The sequence below is a fragment of the Cryptotermes secundus genome, unplaced genomic scaffold (assembly GCF_002891405.2).
Source record: "Cryptotermes secundus unplaced genomic scaffold, Csec_1.0 scaffold1979, whole genome shotgun sequence".
NCBI classification, from domain to species: Eukaryota; Metazoa; Arthropoda; class Insecta; order Blattodea; family Kalotermitidae; genus Cryptotermes; species Cryptotermes secundus.
The window spans coordinates 141910-162315 of record NW_019732005.1 but is presented as its reverse complement, the minus strand read 5'-3'; the positions used below and the strand labels follow the sequence as shown (position 1 = coordinate 162315).

General features: G+C 40.9%; 1 protein-coding gene and 1 long non-coding RNA gene across 2 annotated transcripts in view; one reads left to right on the top strand and one right to left on the bottom strand.

Annotated features, from left to right (window-relative positions):
* The window catches only part of LOC117282560, a 60412-nt gene extending 42728 nt beyond the window's left edge, over positions 1-17684 (bottom strand). The window contains exons 1-2 of the long non-coding RNA XR_004513354.1: positions 17597-17684; positions 11816-11878 (exon numbers count right to left, since the gene is read on the bottom strand). This is a non-coding gene — a long non-coding RNA (uncharacterized LOC117282560). The remainder of the gene's footprint in view (positions 1-11815; positions 11879-17596) is intronic.
* LOC111867547 (complement C1q-like protein 4) overlaps positions 1-18008 on the top strand; it is a 41246-nt gene extending 23238 nt beyond the window's left edge. Inside the window, exons 2-3 of the mRNA XM_023857527.2 lie at positions 13466-13786; positions 16912-18008. Of these exons, the coding sequence (XP_023713295.1) occupies positions 13467-13786; positions 16912-17119 (528 nt within the window). The 5' untranslated portion in view covers position 13466 and the 3' untranslated portion in view covers positions 17120-18008. The remainder of the gene's footprint in view (positions 1-13465; positions 13787-16911) is intronic.
* The last annotated feature ends 2398 nt before the right edge of the window (positions 18009-20406 follow it).

The following is a 20406-nucleotide window of genomic DNA, read 5'->3' as shown; positions in this document are numbered from 1 at the left end:
GGATGCAGGCCTACGTACAGACACACAGAGACACAGACAGCAATGTGATATCATAAGCCTACTTATATGTTATTCGAAATACGGAATGTAGGCCAAAATAATGAAACTAAATCAATTTCCAAGTTACAGTTCATCTTAACTGCACAAAGGCATATTTTTATGTTTCAATAATTAGTTTCTGTTCGTTCCCGTCTCCACAGTTTTGTAAAGGTCACGCCTATTTATGTCTGTCTTTGGGGTGTTTCGTTTGTAAAATTTAACTTCTTGCACTGATTTTGACAAACTCCTCAGCATTTAGAAAGCGTGTCCATGGTTTATGCTGACCGTCTTACAGTGTATACAATTTTTCACCTTATTCTTCACTTCCACACTACATATAAAGAATAAGGTGAAAAAGTGTATACACTGTAAGACGGTCAGCATAAACCATGGACATGAATCAGTGTAACAGGACGCTAAAATATAACATTATTTAGAAAGCGAGCAGAAGTTTTCAATTCTAGCAGAATAATACCAAGTTAGCATATTTAGAGTCCGTCCGTAATGGGGCCTAACACCTGCAACATTTCAACAAAGTTACCTCTCATTTTGCAGGTTTTACTCAGGAAATTATGTGACTGAATAAACCATCCATTACATCCAAGTAAGCAGCTAAATCTGGTTAGAAGGCCGAGTTCCATGATATCCCCCTGAAATATTTGGAATAACTGACTGATACTCATAATATCCTCTATGCAACAGAGCTCCACTTGAGATGAGTATATTTTCTCAGCTGGTCAATAAGTCCCCCACTATTTACAAATGCCCAAAGTTCATTGCCGCGTCCACAAGAGTACACCAGTAGTCTCTAACTTGAGCAATATGAATCCAGCTCACAGTCACATTCTATTTCTTTTCCATCCGTTTGAATGTCGTCCTGTAGATGCTGAAGAATTTCGAAGTCATTTTTCGATATTGCCGAAATATATTCTTCACTGTACAAGGATCTGAGCAACATTCAGTGAGAGCGGCCTCCATAGTCTATAGGTAACGTNACGGACGTTTCCCGCCCAACAGCAGTCTCTAATACCTCTGGTAGATGGGGGAAGCATTATAGATACCTCTCAGCTAGTAGAGCCGGTCTCGCTGGCTGGGCGGGACTGATGGTAAGCACCAGTACCGGTAGGATATAAAGACTGGTAGAAATCATAGAGGGAAGCACAATGGACCAATACAGGTCTCAGAGCATGGGGAAACCGACCCTCTCCAATAACTAACTAACTAACATTCAGTGAGCCTCATGTCTCAAGGAGGCCTCTGAGATAAATTATCGGACATCTACCGCCCAACAAGAGTCTCTAACGCCTCTGGTAGATGGGGGAAGCATCAGGTACCGCTGAGCCAGGGCTGATGGCACGCACCAATACCGGTAGGGTATAGTGACTGGTAGAACATCAAAGGGGGACATATAATAGACTACTAGTCGCGGTGCATGGGGGAACCCACCTCCTCCAATAATAATAATAATAATAATAATAATAATAATAATAATAATAGCATTCAGTGAGACGGAATATCTTGGCGTTGAGGGTAGTCAGCTCTCCACTCAAAGCACAAGCTGGAGGATCACCCTTTGTCGGCTATCTATGAATACTTATTCAATATAGTCTAAGGTACCTTCCATCCATGGACGCCGCCTCGTCCAAACGCAACCTCAAGATATGAGAAGCCGTCACTTAATATGGATTAAATGTCAGATTACTTTTTGAACATATTGCAGTACCTACACTGCGCCTTCGTGTCATGCGCGTTTATGTTACTTTGAAATAAAGAAGGAAGTACAGCAAGGAAATCTGTCTGGAAATTGAGGATATCACCGTTAATGACACTGCAAGTAACAACAAAGAGGATAGCTTGTTTTGGGCTGGTAATAAATTTACTAAAAATTTGTCTCTCCATTCCAATCTGTATTATGCTGGCTTCCATTTTGAAGATTGGCCTCTAATTGTACGACGTTCGTACTAAGTTTCATTGAATCCGCCTACCTTCCTTACAAAATACGAAAGTTAGAGAGATCGTGTCCAGCTGTAAGACAATATTCCGGTAACCCTTAAGGACTGAGTAGAATTATGGAAAATTCTAATGAAACTGGGTGGTCTCTGGGCTCCATATCAGGACCCCGCAAGTGGGAATCGGGCGTGTTAACTCCCCCCAATCAAGAAAAAGCCCCAGGTTCCCCGAATATCCAAAAAGTAGCTTTATCTCCATATGCGGTTGCATTGTTTGCTTATGGAACGGAGAGGATAGCAAGCAACTTTCTGAAGCCCAGATTCTCTACTTCAAGACCGGGTATCTCTACTGAGGTATCTCTCACTTTTCCTCCGTCTCTCCACACAAAACCTGTGACAGCCCACCAACGACTCCTTCCAAACATTTCTAATCATCTGACAATATAAAGCTACATTCTGGAAATATAACAAATTAAAAAACATTGGGTAAACATGCATAATATGCGGCCAGATCTCTTTTTCCTTCCGTCGTCTGTAGTGAAGAAAAGGAGATAAAGATAGTCAAGAAGTGTAGGAGAACTGAGAGCAGATACTGCAGTTTAACTAAGCGTCTTAAATCACGATTTAATTAAAAGTTTTAACATTACGTGAATGAATGCAAACGATACAGCGAGATTAATATAATGCCTACTCTTGTTAAAACAGTTTGGAATTTAATGAGTGAATTGAGGAATTTCACATTTTATTTTCATTTCTCCTTACGAGTGCAGGAAAAGTGGCGTCCAGTGGGCCATAAACCGAACACAAATTACGCTCTCCTCGGGTTTCTCTGTGTGTGACTTTAGTTCAGACAAAATATCGCGAATTATTCCGTTGCAAATTTCCCTTTCACAAAAATCAAACGCTGTACTGTAAACCAGCAATCATACCACGAATCTCCAATACCATATATGTATGCAGGAGACAGGTCTCATGTGCCAGGAGTATAATGTGAGGTAATGTACCGTTAGAATTAATGTCCGTAAGTGAGGAACGTGCAGAAAGAGAAATTAATTCTACAAGTAGGAAAACTAGTTGCTGGAACCTACGTCCAGTTCCTAATTTGGGCCAGTTGTGTCTGGCTTAGGTGAGGGCGGACCTGTCATTATCGACGTCTGTCTCGAATCGCGTCAGTGGCTTCTACTTGAGGTCCAACTGGTTCTGAAGGACAGTTCCGTACACCTCACGCGGCCTCTTACTGCCTTTAAGCTAAGAACTGTATGGACAGACAACTTACGCACCAGGAATATCCAATTGCTACCCCTTTCAAAAGTTATATTTAATTACTTAATAAATTTCTGAACGTCACAATACACTTTAAAATGCCGTATTGTTGAAGTGGTGAATTTAATGCTTCTGAAAGTGCAAATTAGACTTTATAGATTCTAAATGGTTCTGATTTTGGTTTATAACACACAGAATTACTGGATTTTTGGACTTTTCCCATCGTTCGGTATTTTAGATAATAGAAAACACAACGTTTCGGAAACTGTATCTGTTTCCGTCCTCAGGGGGGGGGGAAGACATCTGCTCATTTGAGCCACTTAGATATAGCTAATCTCAATCACTGGACCAGGGGTCAAGCTGAGTAGGTGTCTTTTCCCCCTTCACCTGAGGATGGAAACAGATCCAGTTTCCGAAACGTCGTATTTTCTATTTTCTAGAATATCTGACGATCAAAAAAGTCCAAAAAGCCAATAATTCTATGTATTAGCCTTAATATTTAGAGATTTAAATATACTCTCTCTCTCTCTTCGCATGTTTTGTTTGTTTTTTGTTTAACGACGTTTTCAATAACGAGACTATATAGAGTCGATGATATGATGATTAATGAATATGCAGTAATTGGTTGAACAAGAACTGGCAGGGGAAACCGAAGTACTGGAAGAAAACCTGCCTCAATCACTTTGTCCTGAAAAAACTTTTCCGGATGATATGGGATCGAACCGCGTTGGAAAAACAGCGACTAACCGCCTAAGCTATGACGCGGCCCATTGTGCTCCCTCAAACGCATGTATTATTTTTATTCTTACTTTTCTTTTGACGTGTATAATTCAGGAGATCTAGTTTGCATGGAGAAAATTAGTAATGCAAACAAAGGCCGCGCCATAGCTCAAGCGGTTAATCGCTGGCTTCCCACAGCGGAGGCCCGGGTTCGATCCCGGGTCTGGTCAAGTAGGATTTGTGGTGAACAAAGTGGCGCTGGGGCTGCTTTTCTCCGAGTACTTCGGTTTCCCCTGCCAATCTTCATTCCACCAATTTCTCCACAATCACCCTCACCTATCATCTGGAGCTGATGCAACAGGCCAGAAGTGGCCGAAGTAAAAGGGACTTAGTCCCAACCCACTAGCATTAAAAAATGTAAACAAAATTTTGGTCAGAAAACATAAATGAAAGAAATCTTTTGGGAGATCGGGACGTAAGAATAGTAATAATGTTAAAATTGATCTTAAACAACAGTGTGGTGAAAATGGAGATAGAATATTCCTCTGCAACGCTGGAAATCAACTGCCAAATTATGACAAATTGTCGTGATCCAGAACAGTTGAATATCAGTGATTACAATTGTTTGACAATGAAATGTTTAATAAAACGTTACGACTTAAGAATGATAAAGTTAAATGATAAATTTAGAATATTATATATAGGCCTACCCAGAAATTCGTACGTTATACATATCGCTTGAGATTGTTAGCTGTATGAACTGGACATGTGAGCAAGATAGGGGAGATAAGGAATTAATAATATAATTTGGGTGAGAAGCCCTCTTTAAATACGCCCATTTCATAGACCAATAAGATGACAGGATAATATTAAGATTTAAAGAGATAAGTTAAGAGGATCATAGGCGGTTGAAACTGGCCCAGAACTCTGCATCATGGAGTTACTTAATTATAAAAAGATATCATAGTATGAATGTTGTATTCTTTGAAACAAAATGTTGAACAGGAAGACTACAAATCCTTACATCCTTGTAATCAACTTACGAAACGATGGCGGACTTTTATGTCATGAGCTGCATACAGTTACCGTACATCCAAGTCAACTGCGAACACTTCTGTTTTCAATGCAAGGGATCACGTGTGATTTCGCTTTCTACTTTTGCATTCATGGACCTCACGTATTCTTATACTGTCATTCATTCGGCCATTTTATTCTTTGTCTCTTTCAAAGCAAAAACAAAACAGACCGAGAAATCACGTCAACTTTCAACACTGCAGATTCCCACTTTCCAATAATGGTGTTGGAGTTTTGTCAAATGTCTTGGAGCTATTCAGTACACGTTTTCAACTCTGATAAAACCAACAACAAGCGTGTCACAGGAACGATATGTATGCTGCATAATGCGTTGTTCCTCTTGTACATTAATCTGGAACACAAGCTTTAGGAGTAAAGGACAGCAGTCTGCTGCTCGAAGGACACCCACATTTAACGTGTCTGATTCTTATTCGAGAAGGCAGGGTTACAATTCTCGATGCAGTATATCCTGTTCATAGTGGTTCCTGTTCAGTTTTCGTGGAAATATACTAAATGAAATTTTCAAGAAGTTCGTCTAAATGAGCATTTTTTTTTCTCAAAATCTGTGTTTCGACAGAATGTATCAACATAAATCTTGCATGCCCATATTAGGACTGACATAACAAGACTTAATTCGAAGTTCTTATTCCTGAAATTACAGGAGAGTATAGTTCATCTTCCTACACACAAGCAACAGGACAGACAAAAGTTGTTTACCCGGAAAAGTAAGGTAACTAAGAAAGCACTCTGGACGTGAAGAATAGGATATGAAGCTACCGCCTTGAAAGGTACTCATCTTCATGTTGCTTGCTCTGCCTACGCCATGAGGCGTGGTGTGACGTAAGCAACGCCTCTTGGTTGTTAAAAAGGTTAAGACAAAGCCACAAGCCATCGCATTGAAATGAGATGTTTTTAACAGCTCACCGAATGCAAGGGATATATTAATTTTATATGAAGACTAGAATTAAGGCAAGGGCGTGTATATCTCCATCACACGCCGGCACGAGTTGTCACCTCTCCTAAAAGGAAAGATGTTTAAAATATAGCTTATCCCGTTTAATGGCCGAGGTGAATGTCCCCACACACAGACGCCTGAATATTGCTGTAAATTGGCTAATTTGTTGCCTTTCGTAGGAAGTTTGACATGTGACAGAGGTAAATAACAGCACATTGCCTGCTGTTTTGTATGGGCGTGAAGTGTGGTCTTTTACTTGGAAGAAAAGGTAACACAGAATGTATGAGGACAAAGTGATGAGGAGAAGAAACAGATCCTACTGTCAAAATGAAGGTATAAGAAACTGAAGAGATTATACGAGATGCGCGAATCAAATGGTACAGAGAAAAAAAAATAAACACGTAAGTAAAATTTTATAAAGTGATAGCAGTGTCCATGCTGAATTATAGTGGTGAAAATTGGACAATGAATCGGTCGGATAAAGATATATGAAATCAGCTGAAATGAAGTTAGTGAGTTCAGTAGCTGGAATTTCTCTTTCATATTTTAGGTGAAAATACTGAAATACGGATTCAAATAAACATCTACATTCTGAAAGACGAAATAGAAAATTAGAGAACTGAAATTAACATACTTTAATAGAAAAATAAAATAAAATGAAATAAAATAAACAAAATGGAAAGTCACAGAAGTGCAGCAAAACCCGAGACAAGATGGAAATATTAATTCAACTGTATACGGAACAGGCAAGATAGGCTAACTCCTAAAACAGAAGAACATGAGATTACAAAATTTTACAAAATGACTAATTTCAGTTTCATTCTTCAGCTAATTTTATTAGAGTGGTTAGAGGTTGAGTTGGTTGAGACATGTAACGTACACCGGAAGACATATTCAGAATTATAGTTGGAGAAACTGAAGGAAAGAGAGCACTTAGGAGACACAGAGATAGATGACAGTATATTATTAAAATAGATCATATATATGGTGTCAGAATATGGACTAGGTTCATCTTACTCATAATAAAATCTAGTGGTTGGGTTTTAGGATAAAGCAATGAACCTGCGATTTACGTAATCGGAGGGGAATTTCTTGATGGAACGAGCAACTTGTGACTTCTAAAAGTAATTTCCTTATGGACTTCGATACTTAATTGTATTTACTAATGCTTTTTTTTTATATTCAGAATAATTCGGAGAGCAAAATAAATTACTTGCAAAGAAAAAGTATTTAAGAAACAGGTGGGTCATGATTTATTTGATGGTTATAAATGTTAGCGCTTAAAACACGTGATTATGTTTACCAACCAAGGACCATAATAAACTTACATGCTTAATTCATGTGGAAACTTTTAAACGGATCAGGTCAAAATCCTCTCGGTGATCGAGAGCTGGTCCTTTACTTCCGAGTGGGCTGATATTGCTACAAAGCACGCACCAACATTATATAGTCGTGTCTAACTTATGTGAAGTGTCCAATATTTCTCAATCCGTATGTAGGCAGCTCAAGAGGTACAAGATATCTTCAGCTGAGAAAGAAGTAAACTCTTTAAACTGTCCTCAAGTTTCCACGTAGTTACGCAATGTGTCACAATTTAAATAAAATCATCAACGTATGTTTCGAAATGCAGACGGTCGCCTATCACAAGAAGGAAAACCAGTGAAGGCAAACACGTTCTTAATTCTAGTACCTTCACGTATAAGTATGATGATTAACGATTGTTAAACGCGATTAATTTTAATCTTATTAGTCTACTTTTCTTCAGCTACGCATTTAATTCATCACACGAAGATTCCTCATATATAATTTTAAAATGCGTTAAAATCTGTAACAGTCAGTTCTTGCTAACCCCACACCCATTTCAGGAACAATGACCTGTGACCTCTCGTTTTCTCAGCCTGGGCTGTTCTCCTGATTAAGTTCCGTTATATTAACAGTCACGCTGTGACTAAAGAGGTGCACTAGTAAGCACAGCGTTGGTTTTTGATAGCTTCTGGATATTGATACAATGGAAGTTTCTACTCAAGTAGTTTCCTGTTCTCGTGATAGGCAGTGCCTGTATTCAGACATCAGCAAGAAATTAACAAAACAGGGCACGATACAATTGCAGCTTGACCTCATTGTTCTTTTTTTGCAGCTATAATGTCTTTTCGCCCTCAAAACTTTCCCGTACCTGTGCAGACCTGTGGTGTATAGACCTTTGTACTGCCGTGCTAATTTTATTGTCTTCATGTTATTTTACTTCTGAAGTTTCAGTAAGTGATTTCCCAAATTAGTGAAGCATTACGTACTTACTTACTCATGGAGCTGAGCCCTTCTGGAGGAGCCGCCTATTCTGCAGCTACTCAAGAATTTCTCAGCATTTTATGAAATTCGTTCATAATTATGTTCACATGAACCCGCCATAGATCCTATCCAGAGCTGGTTCAATTTATACTACACCTTCACACACTATTTATAAAATACATTTTAATATTATTCTCGTAATGCCCCTGGGGATCCGTTGCGCTGACCAAGCAACACACTCTATCCGCTAAAGGTGGCAGTAACTTCACCGACAAACTGCGGTCGCTCGGCCGATATAGTTCGTTTGCAGACTAAAGCCATGGAGTTAAAATTTTCTTAATGCAAATTTATTTGGAGAGAGGTCGAAACTTTGTTGAAAGGAATCCCTTAGAAGATCAAATAACAGATGGGTGATACTAGCGTTTACGTCGGAATGGGTTGTTTCATTAAGTATATAATTGCTTTTGTATTTGGATCAGTATGAGGGTCGTGATTTTGTGATGATAGTGTTCATATTCAGTAATGCCAGAGAAGCAGTTGTACAGCAACAGGGCAATGACATTCATTTAGTAATCCTTCTGTTTCCTTGCAAGCTGCCAACGCATTACGACGGCAGTTGACTTGTTCTTGACCTCAGCGTACGCCCGTAGTGTGTAGGACTCAGCACTGCTGAAGTGCGTAGGTCTGGACACTTGTTCGCGCACGCTGAATGCGTTTCTACCTTCCGTGGGCAGCGCGGTATTCCTGCGACTGCCGACATCCGGTCCCACATAAAGGATGTACAAATGGCAATTGCTGATGCTTAACTGCAGATTAACGGGAACAGTGACTAGGCTACGGATTAGATGAGCGACGAACTGGTGTTCGATTCCTGTAAGGGGCAAAAGGATTTTTTCTTGTCCATAGCGTCAAGATTGGCTCTTGGCCCCAATCAGCGTCCTGTAAAATATGTACCTGGGTCTGTTTTCTCGAGGTTAAAGATGGAGGAGCGTGAAGCTGACCATATCTAGTACTGAGGTTAAGAATGGTGAATATTTCTTCAAGCAGTAGTGTCAAATTAGGTACGAAGAGTCTCAGATATAAACCGGCTTCGCCCACTCGAACACTGGGGTCGTGGGTTCGAATCCCACTACAGACACGGATGTCTGTGTGCGTTTATTCTGTTTGTGTTGTCCTGTGTTGGTAGCGGCTTTGCGACGGGTTGATCCCCGGTCCAAGGAGTCCTATTGACTGTGTGTAGGATTAAGAAACCGAAATAGGGGTCAAGGTCCAAAGGGCTGTAAAGCCATAGAGGGATCGAATGATAACGCTACTGCTCATTAATACCGTTCTAATTACTTGATTACGTTATTAACACATTAGCTAGTGCACTATTATATGTGTTTAAGAATATGTAGTACTTTTTATAATAATGTTATTCCATATATTTAATATGAGACAGCTTAGCCGTTACATTTGTACAACTTGTATTAACATTGGAATGGCAAACAATTCAATGTTTATATGACCTTATGCGTTTCTTATAAATTATAATTATTCTAATATCCACAGCAGCTGTAAAGCAAGTTTCTTTGCAGCAGAGCCTCTGCAAATGGCCCCGAAGGGCCAAAACCTGAAAGGCCCTACGAACATTGAATTGTTTGTTCTAAACTTGTTTACAATGGAGAGTTTATCATTTCGAAGACAATTTCATTCCACTTTTAAATAATGATTACAAAACTACAGTTTCCAAGTTCGCGATTGCATAATATCCATTCAAGAAAGTCAACCTATTTTTAACACTGGGCATATGGAAAAAGACGTATTCGATTTATGAGTTCGAGAATCGAGATACAGCTGTAATAAGTCGATGGTATCAATTTGTATCCTCACTTTGGCGAACATTTTTTCACGCAATTATAATTTAACAACAATATATTTACCCTAGATCATGTGTGACTCAAATTTGGGTCAACTGTGAGTCATATTACACCAGAGGTGTACAACTGGTTCATTGCAACACCCAGAGTACAGCCCTGACCTGAACAGCCTGTGTTTGGCTCTAACTAGCTGGATCGTGTGGGATGGGCAATCAGGCTCAGTGGAATAGTTCTATCGGACACTGATCCCTTGAACGATCAGAAAAAGAAAACAACATAAACGTTCATTAACATGTCAGAACCCACTAGCAGTTATAATAGTTAAAACTTTCCTGAAAAGTTAACAGCCTTACAGAAGCCTCTGAAAGGGCCATAAGACGATAAAGTAAAATAAAATTAAAGAAGTTATTTCGTAACTAAAGAGTCCGTTCCGTATTTCTCAACGCTGGAGTCTTGCGCAAAATATCGACCATACAAATATTTTAGGACACGTACAAATATTAATTAAGCGGCTGGGTCGTGAAACTGACCGCTCACCTCCAACTAGTGCCGAGGTCAAGAATACGTGAATCTATACATCCACTCCCCCGCGTCTTCATGTCATAATGCTTTAATTAGTTACGCATAGGGGCTACTTTACCTTTATCTTTTTTTTCCCTTGGCACTACAGCCCCAGTGGCCCTAGGCCTACCTCCATGAACGTCTCCGTTCACTTCGGTTTTTCTAGATCTTACACATTCGGTAGGACTCCTTGGGCGGGTGATCAGCTCGTCGCAAGGCCTCTACTTGTACACAAACACAGAAAAACGCACACACACAAACTAAACATCCCTGCCCTGAGTACGATTCGAACCCACGATCCCGTTTTCCAAGCGAGCGAAGACCGCTCGGCTACCGTGACCGGCACCTTTATATATTACAAATATTAATCTGTAATTGCTCGCACAATATAATACTGGGTGTTCCTAAGAGAATGGTAGGATTTCAGATACGTATATATTTCGTATTTCTTGCCGTGTACAATCATAACATGCGTCAATCAGAAGCTTAACTGTCCAAATTTTATGTGCATCCGTCAATGTCCCTCTGTGTGCGCACGTTTCGTTACCCGGCACACATCAATGCGATAGTCCAATTCCTGTCACACCCGCTGCAGCATTTCAGGTGTGACGGTCTCCACAGCACGATTGATTGTTTTGGAGATCCTGGAGTGATTTTGGCAATGGGGGTACATAAACCATGTCCTTCACATAACCCTACAAGAAGAAATCACATGGAGTTATGCCCGGGGACCGGGGTGGCCACTGAAGAAAAGGGGAATCTTCACCTGCAGCGCGTCCAATCAATCGTTTGCCTGACTGTCGAAAATGGAACTAGGAAAGAGTGTGATATAAAAAATGAAAATTTGAGCCATGTTATGAACCCGTATACGTTTTGCTTTTCATCAGCAAAAACTGACGGAGATATACGGCAATGAAATCCCACCATTCTTTTAGGAACACCCTGTATAGTATCGTATCTTTTTCTGTGTTATACGCTAAACAGTCAAAAAATGCAACAGAGACAGAGAAATTGTTAATGCGAATATTTTCACTGTGTACATTTTATTGCTTTAGTTGGTAAATAATATAAATCAAATTACAAGAACTTGAAACTCCCGTCATACTCACGTATTACGTTTTCATTCGATTCTCTCTATCGGAAACATGGCCAGATGGCAACAGTTGGTAGCACTGAAAACAGAAAAAAAGGGTTAATAATTTCGAAGGAAGAATGGAACGTTGCGTTGTTGGCTTTCCTGCCAGGTATTCGACAGGTCCCAGGTTGCACATGATGATGATGGCCGTTTTTTTAGAGCAGGTGGTACATATAGCAATCATTGTTGCGTTGACGGTAAAAATTATATATGTTCATTGCTTTAAAGGGCTGAATGAAGATACACTACAATCTGTTTAAAGCTCACGGAATGGCTGATGTTTTCACACCGCCATTCAAAGAAGCACAGCTAAACAAGAAATGTTCAAACATGTTGAACTTAGGCCGCGCCACAGCTCAAGCGGTTAGTCGCTGGCTTCCCACCGTGGCGGCCCGGGTTCGATCCCGGGTCTGGTCAAGTGGGATTTGTGGTGGACAAAGTGGCGCTTTCTCCGAGTACTTCGGTTTCCCCTGCCAATCTTCATTCCACCAATTGCTCCACAATCACCCTCACCTATCATCTGAGGCTGGTACAATAGGCCAGAAATGGCCGCAGTACAAGCAACTTAGTCCCACCCAACTAGCATTAAAAAAAATGTTGACCTTCATTGCCAGGTGGATGAGTTGAATTGAGGGAGGCAGAATTAAACTAAATTAAATTAAATTTCTTTCTACAGTCGATCGTTTAAGACACAGACATTTCAGTTCTTAGTGAAATGTGAAAGTTACACGAGCCATGAAGGTACGAACTGGTGCGGGTGAAGATCCTAGCACCGAACGTCACGTCTAAGCCTGCTTAACTGCCAAAAGTCCGTGTAAGGCACACAAAATTAGGACAGCTATATACAGCGCGATCTTCATACAGCGCAAGCGCGAAGAGAACTCAGAACTGGTCCGACTTGACGCGTGAAGCAACCGACTGCAGCATGGCGTCCGCATATGCAAAGTGCACTTGAGCTAAATGAAGAACAAAAACTTCCATGTTCTTAAGACCAGCCTTCTTATAGCTTTCCTTTAGCAGCTCAAACAGGGTAGTGTGCCCCAAATTAGGGTGGCGGGAAAACTCCGACCTCTCTTCCAACCGGCCCATAGCCAGTCGCTATACCGACTGCGCTATCCCGGCTCCCACTTGATTACACGAGTACTTATGAAAATACCTGAAATTATATTAATGGTATTAAATATTGAATTATGGCCGCGCCATAGCTCAAGCGGTTAGTCGCTGGCTTCCCATCGCGGCGGCCCGGGTTCTCTCCCGGATCTGGTCAAGTGGGACTTGTGGTGGACAAAGTGGCGCTGGGGAAGGTTTTCTCCGAGTACTTCGGTTTCCCTTGCCAATCTTCATTCCACCAATTTCTCCACAATCACCCTCACCTATCATCTGGGGCTGGTAAAATAGGCCAGAAGTGGCCGCAGTACAAGGGACTTAGTCCCACCCTACTAGCAATAAAAAAATATTGAATTGATTATTTCTTAATAGCATGTTGAACAGAATCTCTTTTTCTGATCTCATCATTGGAGTCGCCTTATATCCGGGCATATACGGTTCACCAAAGGCCCGGACTGACCGTTCCCACCAGAAACCAGCTCCGCTGATAACATGTGACATGCTTGTGTCTGTGCAGAATGAGGGCCCCAGTAGCTGTAAGACTGCAGCTGGTGCTGGCTGTGGTGTCGCTCTGTGGGGCAGCAGTGCCGGACCCTCCCACAGGAGTCGTCGGGGCGCGGAAGTACGCCACGAACCTTCACGACTGCAATGGTGCAGTGGCGTTCTCCAGTGCAGGCGCGATTGCCCCTACCAAGGAAGACAACGGGAAGCTGGGTTTTCGCAAAGCGCTCATTGACAAAGGGATAGGTTGGAGTCGTGAATCTGGGGAGTTCACTTGTTTCTGTCCTGGACTGTACCAGTTCGCTTTCGCTGGAAGCGGGAAGACAGCAGTGACAAGGTTGGCAGTCATTTATGATATTATTACTATTATCATAATTAACAAGGCCGGATTTTCAGTTCTGGGGGCCCCGGGACAAAAAAAAATGTGGAGGCCCCTATAAGTAACAGGAAATTTAGTTCATGGCAACTTCCTTCCCCTCATATTCTTATTCTTTATAATAACTAAAAAGAGAAAATAAATCCTGGTGAACTTAGAGAAGCAGATGTCTAAAAAAAATCTATGGATTCTATTTTTGTTTTGTTGGGGCCCCGGACCATCCTCCCTGTCGCTTCTCCTTAAACCCGCATTGCTGCATTGTCATTAGCGGCAGCTCTGCCCTGCCGTCTTTACACGCAGTAGCAGTGTTAAGGCTTCAAGCGTCTTCTTTGGTTCACAATACATAAATCTGTTAGACCTTACTCGCTCCATAACGTTAAGATTTTCCTCCTTGAATTGTTTATATGTGCGCCTGTGTTGTCACCGCGGTGGGTAAAGCTCTCGACATATTTGCATTCGGAGCGATTCCTCTTAATCCCATTTTATAACCCTCTATCTAAAATTGTTAATAATATTTAAAGCTCTTATTTATAACCCTAATTTCTTACGTTGGATACTTCTTAGTTATTACGTTTTTTGGTGTATTTTTCATCTCTGTTCTTGTTTTTTTTCACTTCTGCTGTATTAATGTATTTTTTTTTCTCCAGTGTTTGCCTGTAATTTGCCTCTTCGCTGTTTCCAACCGCTTCGGTACCTGGACTTAATTATTATCATTATTTTCACATTATGCGTTATAAATGCATATATTTTACTTCCTCGATTCTAAACTATTGTTTGGTTTCGTTATTCCTTTTCTTATTATTACTATTATCATCACACCCTAAATTATAATTCTGGTTTCTGTTATTATTTGTTTCTCTCCTCTCGCGCCCACTGTGGAGCACTGGGCTGACTTCTTGGTTTCGTGATCATTTTACAGACGGTGGGACTCCTTGGACGAGTGATCAGCTCGTCACAAGGCCTCTACTTAAACGCGGTACAACACAAACACAGAATAAACACACACACACATACCGAACATCCATGCCTTGTGTGGGATTCGAACCCATGATTCCGGCTTCCGAGAGAGCGAAGACAGTGCATGCCTTTTTTTATTATTATTATTGGTAGTGGGGTCCGACTAAGTCCCTTGTACTGCGGCCACTTCTGGCCTATTGTACCAGCCCCAGATGATAGGTGAGGGTGATTGTGGAGCAATTGGTGGAATGAAGATTGGCAGGGGAAACCGAAGTACTCGGAGGGAACCTGCCCTAGCGCCACTTTGTCCACCATAAATCCCACTTCACCAGACCCGGAAATGAACCCGGGCCGCTGCGGTGGGAAGCCAGCGACCAACCGCTTGAGCTATGGCGCGGCCTAGAGCATGCTCGGCTACCGTGACAGGCATCATCATTACTCGGATGTGATGAAATTCCTTGTTTTGTACTTCGTGTTTGTTTTTCCTTTCACTCGTGTTTACTTTGTAATTGACCCTTGGGCTGTTGAGTTAGCATGGAAATCAGCAAGAATGTATTATTAATATTATTATTATTATTGCCTGGTCACGGTAGCCGAGCGGTCTAAGGCATGTACTGTGTTCGTTAGCTTGGAAACCGGGATCGTGGGTTCGAATCCTACTCAGGGCATGGATGTTTAGTTTGTATGTGTGCGTTTTTCNTATTATTATTATTATTATTATTATTGTAGTAATAGTAGTAGCAGTAGTAGTAATATGGGCTGGATAACCGTGAAATCGGGATTCCATTCCCGGCGGGAACACATGTTTTCTTATCCATAGCGTTCAGACCGGCTTTGAGGTCCAGTCAGCCTCAAATTGAATGAGCACCTCGGTTCTCACCTCGGGGGTAACGCTACCGGCGTGTAATAATGACCAGTCACGTCTACATACTGCCAAGTTTGAGAATGCGTGGAGCTATACCTCCACTCCCCCATGATTCTGCATGGTGTGATACTTAATTTTTGCTTAAGTGAACACGTAAAGATAAAGGCAAAATTGACCCTGTGATTAACCCAGCAAGCACTACGCCATGAAGGCGTATGGGGGAGTGGATATATAGATCCACATTTTCTTGACCTCGGCACTAGTTGGAGTTGAGTAGTCAGCTTTACCCCCGGTATCCAGTGTATAAGAGGCTGGGTGAATCCCAGAGCCGGTCTGTGCAACATGGATAAATGAGAATTTTTGACCCTACCAGGACTCGAACTCCGCCTTCTCGGTCGCCCAACCCGTAGCCAGTCACTATACCGACTGAGCTATCCCGACTAAATGAGCACGTAAAAAGTAGGAGTATCTTATTTCCTAGAGATAAGTGGCTTATTCTCAGGCATCAAACCTGGTTATAATTACTTCTTTTAACAAAATTATCTCACTTGATACAAAAGAAAAAGCGTATCTATTCCAGGCCACATATAATTATGTCATTTGTAGATTAATAAACCACACAAGTTTTCTCAAAATTTAAATTTCGTTTAAAAGGGAGTAGGATAATTTCAGAAGAGTTATTCTTTGCAATACAGCCTTTGTGGTCTAGTGGTCAGAGTTCCTGGCTACAGATTCAGAGGTCCCGGGTTCGATTCCCAGCGCTACTAAAAAGTAGTGGAATTGGAACGGGGCCCATTCAGCCTCGTGAGGATAATGGAGATCTTTCAAGGAAATAGAGGCTCTTGTCTAGAAAACAGAGATTGTCGGCCGTGGGGATTGGTTGCGCTGACCACGCGACATCCGCTATCCGCAAAAGTTGGCACTAACTTTTCCGACAGGCGGCGGTCGCTCGGTCGGTATAGTTCGCTTGCGGACTACAAACCACGGAGTTTGTTTGTTATTCTTTACAAGACGAATTCGACAGATTCTCAAGCTACACTGAGTAAGACAAAATAGTCCGCATTTACAGATAGCCTCATGATAGTTCTCTTCTTCCAACAAACTTTCTCCATACATGCAATCAGTATTGCCGGCACCTCAGTGAGATACTAAAATTAAATCAGCTTGGGAGACCGAACCATATTTATACTTCTTAAACGGCATTAAAGTAACTGGAACAAAACAAGACTGTCCAATTCCGGAATCTCCGTTTGTTTGTCCACAGATTTGTCCTGAAGAAGAAAGAGTCGAACAGCAAAGCTTGGACACCAGTCGTGTCGACAGGTGCTGGAGGAGGAGCTAATGTTGTTCTTTTGAACATGGAGATTGGAGATCAGGCGGCGATCTGGCTTGAAGACGGAGACCTGAGTCCAGAGGGCGATACAGCACCAGTATCCACCTTCAGCGGCGTTCGCATAGCTAAGAAACAATAAGCCATCCCATCCCTGTCTCATGCATACGTAATTCCTTTGCAAGAAATGTCTGAAATCACAGACACAAGAGAGCACAGATATCTTCACATCGTCTGCATGTCGCCCCTTCGAGATCAAAAGACTAAAATGTCAAGTTTCGACTAAATATTTCGGAAGATTCTTAACAGAGAATTTACAGCTCATTTTTTGTTTGTTTAGACTGAGTTTACGAAGCTCCGAAGTAAAGGAATTCGAGATATATCGACACAACAGCTTTGCTAACCTGCTTTTCCTCAATCTGTGATAAAAGAAAATGGCGTATCAAGAAACAAAATCGTCATTCATTCATCGTTACTACGTTTTCTTTATCATCTAGTCTTATATTTTTGCATTGTGCCAAAATAATGCAAAAAAAAATTTAAACAGTGATTTTAAACCAAGGGAACATGGAACAAGTGATTACAACTTCATCTGAATTAACTTCTTCACACTTCTTACCTGTTTCTACACTACATTTCATATCACCAGTCTCCTCAGTGGAAGCCATTTTATCTGAACGTTTCATGTTTCCGTAACATTTGATTCCTTCTTCTGTATTGTGTGCTCTATTCCAGACTCTGGTAGCTGTTTGCTAGAGTGATCCATCGAGAATGAGTGGTGCACAGCCACAGTAATAACGGGTTTCATGTTTGTATATGTGGGTTCTCTGTAGTGCTTTAGAAGCCTGTGGACATATTTACGACCCCTGACTGGATATTATCCATGGGTAACGGATCTTCTTGCAGTCTATCGCATTTCCTCTGACGTACGAAGTATGAAAATCTTTTAATCTATCTCTGTATTTCATCACTTTTATGTTCCTTTTATTGTGCAAACTTGGAAATTCTGTAAAATAAAACATCTTTTTTTTCAGTGTTTAATTTCCAACACTAACTTTTTTTTTTTTTTGCTTTTATTTTCTTACAGTAGTCTCTGGCTGCACCTTTTCCTCAATCTATTTACTCCCTGTACGATTTTCTGTTGGGGATACCAAGCTATGTTTAAGTAGTAGTCTTAATAATTCCCACTTCAGTTGGTTCGCTTTAGCCTCAAGCTAAACTGTTGTACTATAAATGCATGATTCACAGACTATTCAGATATTGTACTGATGCAATAGCGATCCAGATGTTTTCGATCTAATTGTCACTTCAATCTTGAAGCTACTAACAACAGCTTAGCGCTGCATGGACACGAGGAGAGCCACTTCCTGCATCCCGAATTCTCTTGGATTTTCAAACGCAATTATTTTCTGTTTGAACCGCCACACATTTGTAGTTTTTTCTTCCCCCCCCCCCTTTACACACACACAAATTTCGAACTAGCACCGAATAAATATGGGTGCCAAAACTTTGGAACTAAAAATGTGGATGTAGATTCTAGAGGAACTGTCGTTTAGTGGGGGCAGGGACTTTGATCAACCAAATGCATTAATATACGGAAAAGTCATTACAGGGGATGTTAGAGCACATATTTGTATTAACGACTTGTGTAAACGGACTTCTAGGAAGGGGTTTCCTTAAAATAAATTGCACTGGTACCTAAATACGAAATTGCACGATGTTCCATCGTTATAGAAAGTAAGATTGCCCGTAAGTAAGTGTTTGAGGAAACGTGGTAATCCGTCTAGTGGCTATATTGTTGATATTTCAAATGAGAGAGCTTGAAGCAGTAAGGACGAATTTGGCCTCCCCAAAAAACAACAAAAATTCAAATATTATCATAAATTTGATTATTTTGCAGTAAAATATGATCTGTGTACGAGGTAATACAATTTAAGAGCTTATTTAGATAGCACGGGATTCGTAGCCACCTGACTTGTCTTTAAACCATGCCTGACTGGTAAGTTGACCCTGTCTCCAGTTCCTGTAAGCACATTTTCTACTGCACGCTTTGGTTCTCATTATACACGTATTGGTTATGGTGAAAGGAGGAGTGTTCTTTGTAATGAAATCTGCAGCCAAGAGCCACGAAAGTAGAACGCCATCACCAATAGGACGATACATATTATTCTAATATTATTGGTCACAATGTTGGCTAAAACATGATAATAGGAATTCTGTTTTCAGATCCAGAATTATATCAAATTATATATGATACCCAAAAATACATTTCAGAGAATCAGACATGTTAGCAGCTTTAACCTTATAGAGCCCTGAAATACTTGTATTAACGTCGCATCTACTCTGTTCATCAAGCAGAGTTTGAAGAAATCGCTAAGTAAGACTAATATCTTAATTTAATTAATTTTCTAGAGCCGGGATACCTCAATCAGTATAGCGACTGGCTACAGGCTGGACGACCAAGGAGTTGGGTTTCGAGTCCCGGTGGGGGCAAGAATTTTCAGTCCTCCATGTCGTCAAGATCGGCTCTGGGGCTTCCTATCCAATGGGTACGGGGAGCTTTTATCCCCGGCGTTAAAGCGGCCGCGGCGAGAGCTGACCACTCACAAACTAGCGCCGAGGTCAGGAAACGTGGGTCTATACATCCACTCCTCCATACAATTAGTTCAGCATAGGGGTAACTTTATCTTTACCTAATTAATTTCTAAGTCACTTCAACTATAGATTCTGAGGAATAAGAATAATTCTCTCTTGAAATTACGTAATGCTCAATACTGTAATGTCCTCCTAGCGTCTGATGGGATGAGTTCAAATTGTCATAGTCTTGTGGAATATTATATAAGTATTTGAGGTTCTAGTCCTCCTTAATCTACAAACATTGTATAAAATCAATCGTCGTTACTTCTAACGTATACAAAAAAAAAAACTCCGTGGCCTATAGTCCACAAGCGAACTATACCGTCCGAGCGACCCCGCTTGTCGGCGAAGTTAGTGCAAACTTTTGCGGATAGAGAGTGTCACGTGGTCAGCGCAGGGATTCCCAACGGCCGTTAATCTTAGTTTTCTAGACAGGTACTTTTACGTATTCAACACTTAATTATATCTGAAATCGAAAGCTACTGAATTCCTACAGAATGAGTCCTCCTTCCACTAACAACCAGAAAAATGTTCAGTACACGAGTTAATCTGCTTTTGTATAATTACATTTAGAAGAGTGCAAGTTACCTGCGCTAAATTCTAACATTTATCTTAATTGGGTTTCAAATATCAGGAAAGGGCCCTTCTTAAACAATTGTATGGTTACTCCTATAATACAGAAAATATCTGATGTTTACAAGGCGTCGAAATTATGAAACGCAATACACCAAGTCATTTTAAAGAACGTCTAAACATAAAACCATATGAATTTGGTGAATTATTAAACTGACA